This window comes from Geotrypetes seraphini, chromosome 11 (genome assembly GCF_902459505.1).
Source record: "Geotrypetes seraphini chromosome 11, aGeoSer1.1, whole genome shotgun sequence".
NCBI lineage: Eukaryota > Metazoa > Chordata > Amphibia > Gymnophiona > Dermophiidae > Geotrypetes > Geotrypetes seraphini.
In genome coordinates this window covers 56,614,639-56,620,785 of record NC_047094.1, presented here as the reverse complement: position 1 = coordinate 56,620,785, position 6,147 = coordinate 56,614,639, and the positions used below count along the sequence as shown (strand labels likewise).

Sequence of the window (6,147 nt, the reverse complement as noted above, 5' to 3'; positions counted from 1 at the left end):
CCGACGGGGTGTGTGTGGGGGAAACCCCGCACACTTTACTTCATACTGTTTGCGCTGACATTGGGGTGGGGGGTGCAACCCCCCACATTATAGAGAAAACTGAACTTTTCCCTAAAAAAATTGGAAAAAGTTCAGTTTTCTCTATAACAGAGGGTTCCAACCCCCCAACGGCAGCATGAACAGTATGAAGTAAAGTGGAGGGTTCCCACTCACATCTCGCTTTGGAGCTCTTTAAAAGTAAGTTTTCCCGCAGCGTGCTGGTGTCTTGCGACTTGCGCCGAATTGTCGGCGCGCTGGTGTCTCGCACGCGAATGACTATGAACCGCTTGACCAGACAGCAGTCAATGACAATCGCCAAAAGAATCCCCTTTTTCAGCTCCAACTATGTGCCCTGTAAAAAATCTCAACAGAATTCTGCAAATGCACTACAGAAAAAGAGTAACTAAGAACAAAAGAAACAGGCAAAGAATGGAACCGTAACCATTATTCTCTGTAAGCTGAGTGAGAATCCCTCCCAGCACATTCGTCAGTGAAGGGTGGTGCTTCAATATTTAGTTTTCAATCATTAGGAATAGGCAGGTTCCCTGGCATCCTGTACAGTGGAACTCCTCCTCCTCTTCTCCGCCCCTACCCCTATCTGCTCCTTCCCGCCCCCCTCCTGCCGCCCACCCCTTCCCTTTCCTGTACCTCTTTAACGTTCCTGGCATGAGCAGCAAACCTTAACCTGCTGCTCGTGCCAGCATCGGCTCTTCCTCTGATGTCACTTCCTAGGTGAGGGTCCAGGAAGTGACATCAGAGGAAGAACCGATGCTGGCACGAGCAGCAGGTTGAGGTTGCTGCTCACACCAGGAACATTAAAGAAGTACAGGGAAAGGAAGGGGTGCACGCGGTAGTGGGGGGTGGGGAAGGAGCTGGGGGGGAAGAGAGGACAGGTGCCGGCACCCCTACCAAAACGGTGCCCAGGGCAAACTGCCCTACCCCCACCCCCTTACTATGCCACTGATCCTGCAGAGCTTGCCTTGCTATTGAAAATGTGACACTGAAACAGCACCCCTTATTGACAGGAATGTAAACAGAAAACCCTCAGTTTCAAGGGAACATTAACCAAAACCTACCAACACTGCAAGCCATGTGGCAGCTGAGTTGGGACCAGAAGGCTAGTGGCCAATTAAGATTAGATGTTGTATGAATGTAAGAGGAAGATGTCAAGGTCTGCAATGACCTCCCTGCATAAGCTGTGTAGGTCAGCGCTGTAGCAGATTTGAAACATGCTTGAAATAAATATGGAAGGCAGTGGTAGGAGAAGAGCCGAGAGGTGAGGTGGGGTACTGGGATGGGGGAGAGATGGTGTTGGTTTGCATTTGGAAATGCATATGCTCATCTACCTAAAGCGATTAAACAAAACAGAGGAAGAATCTCCACTGGGCAGACTGAATGGACCAAAAGGTCTTTATCTGCCATTCTTATCATGTAGTTATGTAAGTTATTTCATTTTCTTTCTTTAGATCCTACAATTTTCTCCTTATCTACTTCTAGCTGAACCAGGCCCTTCTACAGTGAAATAAGTCTTCTTTAGCAACTTTTCAAATATTAAAGCTCCCCCACCCAATATATGACCTGATGACTGCATCACCAATTCTCAATTGGATCCATAGACTGCAACTCATTCTAGTACCTGGTACAGGTGCACTCTGACTCTGGCCACCAGGCTTCACCATTGCACAATGGTTGAGACTCCCTCTTCCATCTAGGGGCTGAAATTACAGCATGTCCATTCCCAGTCAGCCCTAGGCAACAGAAGCCAGGCTCAAGAATGAAACCCAGGTCTTCTACCTGTCTCAATTCAGTGGTAGGATGACTTTCAAAGCCATTTACAAGGCTAAATAATGATTTTCGTGCATATATTAAATTTCTGAAAATTGCTCTTTTTCAACATAGCTAGAAGTAAGCACTTAGCCCCATTGAGAAGAGGGGGATTCCTGGGGCCATGTTTTGGTGAAATAGGTAAATGGCACCCACATTTTGCATTATTTTCCATTGAAAAGGCACCTGTAGAAAAAGAAAGAGCAGATGTCCATGGATATCTCCTCTTTAAAAGTTACTACAAAGTCCCCAGGTAAAAAGTATTCAAGGTTTAAAAAAGGTTTGGATCATTTCCTAGAAGAGAAGTCCATAGGCCATTATTGAGAAGGCTTGGGGAAATGCACTGCTTATTTCTTGGATAAGCAGCATAAAATCTCTTTTACTATTTGGAATCTAGCTAGGTACTTGGGACCTGGGTTGGCCAGTGTTGGAAACAGGATACTGAGCTTGATGGACCTTCGGTCTGTTCCAGTATGGCAATTCTTATGTTCTTATAAGGTCTTTTCCCTAGTGTGGACAGTCTTAATATGGTCCCCACAGGAAGTCAGCAATAACATCACTAGTAAATTAATGCCCAGCCCAAGCCAGCTGGAGATTATATATACTAAAGCACTGTATGGATTCTTGAAGTTAGAAAATGTACCCCCTTTTTATGAAGTCGCATTGATGATTTTTATCGCCAGTTGTGGCGGTAAAAGCTCTGATGCTCATATGAGCATCAGAACTTTTACCACCGTGGCCGGCAATAAAAAATGCTAACGCGGCTTCATTGAAGGGGTATAATTTATTATTCCTTGTTCATGCTATTGCCTTCTTACAAATGATGCCAGTACTTAAACTTTTCATCATGGAGAACCTTATTTAGATGGCTCTTACCTGATCCAGGTGTACAAAAGAATACAACACTTAATCAACCAATTCTGATGAGTATTCTGGAGAAGTACATTCTAATTAGTGCCGGACACCCTGTCTTCTAAAATGGGACTTTCAGAAGGAGAGAAATAACAATTATTCCTGTGCCCCAACCAAACAAGAATCCCAGTACTTGTCATAGACTACAATATTCTCAGTAACCTTTAAGGGTACCACATAGTTGAGTAAAGAGGATGAGGGGAAGGAAGAAGAAGAGATCACCAGTCTCTGGCCAGGGGAACTCAGATCAGGAAGTGTCACCAACTCATCTAGCACTAAATGTAAAAATTCAGCACAGAACATAGAAAATGAGCTCCTTTCTCACTGCTAAATGCGATCCCTTCACTGCAAGACTGAACCATCTTGGCGGAACAATTCTACTGTCTCTATGCTTCCCTTTCAGCAGTGGCAGTGTGGGTGGGAACCAGGTACCTCTATCACCTGTGCTATACCTGTCCTGAAGTAGAGCAGTGTGTGTGCCACTGTCTGTGCTGTGCTTGTTCTGTAGTAAGGACTCTTATACTGCCCCTGCCTAAATTGTATCTATCCTATAGAGAAGCAGATTTCCAGCATGGTCTTTTATCATCTCTCAGTTCCTTTGAACACTAAACAATAAATTACAGTAAATGATTCATTGCTTTCTACACACCTGCCCAAGCTCGGAACCGGGTCTGCAGTTCACGCATCACCTCAGAACAGTTCTTCAGTATAGTCAGAATCCACTTATTACTGTTCAAGCACGTCTCTGGAGATTTGTTTCCAGACCTCGTAACATCTCATATTGTTTTTATTATATAGTGTTACTTGATTAATTGTTGTTGTTATTATTATTATTATTTTTGCTTGCTGGAGCACGGCTCCCAACCTTTAATAACTGAAATCCAACCCTTCCATCAACATACGAGGGCATCACCTACACTTGCAAACTATTCTGACAAAATACAACAGTCAACCTTCAGGTAGGTTACTAGCATGTAATACAACTGTTCTATTAATTCTAGACACAAATCTCTATTGCTGTAGCCAGGACCATTTGACCTTTCCCTTTATCTTGCCGTCCATCTGTCCTGCTAGGTCCTGGGGAAGGTAAGGTTGCATCTGACATGGGTGATAATCGAGGACCAGTCCCTTCTGTGAGGATTGTCCTCTTCAGAGGGGTTGGAGTGCAAGAGGTGGGAGTCTCATGTCGGTGGGATGTGGTGGAAAGCTTGTCGCTTGCATGCTTCCGTGAGCGGTAGGAAGGTCTTCGTCGCACCTCTGACACCAGATCATACTTCAGGAAGTAGAAGACCTCTTTCACAGCACAACGCTTCTCAGGCTCCAGTGCAAGAAGACGCTGGAACATGCGCAAGGCATTGTCTGTGAATCGCCTCCATTGGGAGGGCAGTCCTGCCAGACGCCCCTTTTGCCACCGCCCAAACTCCTCAAAGAATGTGTCAGAGGGTGAGGCTGCCTCCCAGGGGAAATTGCCGGTCAGGACACAGAATATTAGCACCCCAAAAGCCCATACATCAATGCTGGTGTCCACTGTGAAACCTTCTGCTCGGCCTGCCTGGCACACCTCGGGTGCTGTGTATGGGATGGTACCACTAATGCGCTTCACTCGACAGCCAACTTTGCGGGTCATGCCAAAGTCTGCCAGCTTGACCCGGCGACAGTCCCGGTCAAAGAGAAGGACATTTTCAGGTTTGATGTCCCGGTGCACCAGAGTTTTGCTATGCATGTAGTCCAGTGCTAGCCCCAACTGCTGTACACAGCGTTTTACCATATCTTCTGGAAGGCCAACCTGAGAGAAAACACAAGAGATAATAGACATAAGCACCAGCAGATAAGGGAATTTTGAGTTTAGCACTATGACATGGGAAAACTGAGCCTCAGACCAAGGATAAAGTGACATAGGAAGACTGAATCTCAAACCATGGAAATGGAAGGGGGTTGGGTAAACGGAACCTTAAATCACAATAGGATTCAATGGGAAGATCATACTTTGGACAATGGGTGGCCTAGAGGATTGAGCCTCAGTTTGACAGGGCAGCATAGGAAACATGAACATTAAATAGTAGCATGATGGCACAGAAGACAAAGCCTTGGTCTGTGGTAGGGCCAGCATGAAAAGACAAAGTACATGACCATGGTAGGATCATAGGAGAAGACAGAGCTTATCGGACAGTGAAAGGAAGATCAAACCTCAGACTGACATGAGAAGAAAGTCTAACCTGGGGAATGGAGATGGGGGGAGTAGGCTGAATAACAGCAAGAACAAATGACAAACTCCATGAAATAAACCTCAAAGCACCTCTATTATGCAGTTCTGAAGAAAACTGGAATCTTATTAGGCTGTCTTGAATTTCCAGTTATTACTTTTTTTTTGTTGATTCATTAAAAATTTTTGCAACCTACTAAGATTCCAAAGTACCTAGAAAAATATTTTTAAAAATAATGTATTTTGCTACAATACTGATCCTAATTGTCATAATGCTATATATGAAGGGAAAAGCTAGGGGTCTGGAATGTTGGAAACTGTAGTGTTTCTACTTTCCAATTACAGTATAAAGCACTATGCAACAAGATTTTATACAACCTCAAGCTGCATTTATTCCGTTTCCAAAAACTCTGTCTGTAGGCTTCAGTTCTCCTTACCCCCTTCTAAATTTTAAGAGCAGCCTTGTTTTCAGAAGGAGAGGGGTGGTTAGAAAAGTAAGGGAGCAGGCAAGACAGAATCTAGGAATCATTCCCTATATGCAGATGGTCAGTGACTTCCCAAGTTAGTTCTGAAGTCTGAATTACAGTCTTGGATGATGTTTAGATGGAGACTTGTCTAATGCAGAAGTTCTCAACCCAGTCCTCAGGATCCATCCAACCAGTCAGGTTTTCAGGATATCCACAATGAATATGATTGAGATAAATTTGAACTTCACTGTATGCAAATTTATCTCATGCAAATTCATTGTGGCTATCCTGATTATCTGACTGGCTAGGTGTGTCATAAGGACTAGGTTGAGAACCAATAGTCCAATGTGTGCTCCTGTGTAACACCAGAATTTGACAGTAGCTAAGGCATGTTCTCTCACCTCATGCAGGCTGCACTGGAGAATTGCCATCTTAAGTCTCATGATCAGTTACAGGGCTCTAGCCTGTGTCCCCTGCCCTGCATCATAGATTCAAGCATTCTCCCCTTCCCCCCCCCCCCCCCCCGCCACATCTTATCTCAGCACCAATCACAGTAGCCCAGTCTTCCTCCCACCCTGCTCCTTCAGAACCAATCACAGGCCTTCCCTCTGCCCCAGTACCTGAGCACCAATCATAAAACCAATCTTTCCCTTATCCCCAGTACCTCAGCACCAATCACAGCAGTGAAGCGTTCCCCCTGTC

The 6,147-nt window shown here is 44.9% G+C and overlaps 1 protein-coding gene across 2 annotated transcripts in view; it reads right to left on the bottom strand.

Moving 5' to 3' along the window:
* Window positions 1–892: 892 nt before the first annotated feature.
* Window positions 893–6,147, bottom strand: part of SBK1 (SH3 domain binding kinase 1) — a 92,890-nt gene continuing 87,635 nt past the window's right edge. For both annotated transcript variants that reach the window (XM_033963789.1, XM_033963788.1), the window contains exon 4: window positions 893–4,561. In XM_033963789.1, the coding sequence (XP_033819680.1) occupies window positions 3,773–4,561 (789 nt within the window). In that variant the 3' untranslated portion in view covers window positions 893–3,772. The remainder of the gene's footprint in view (window positions 4,562–6,147) is intronic.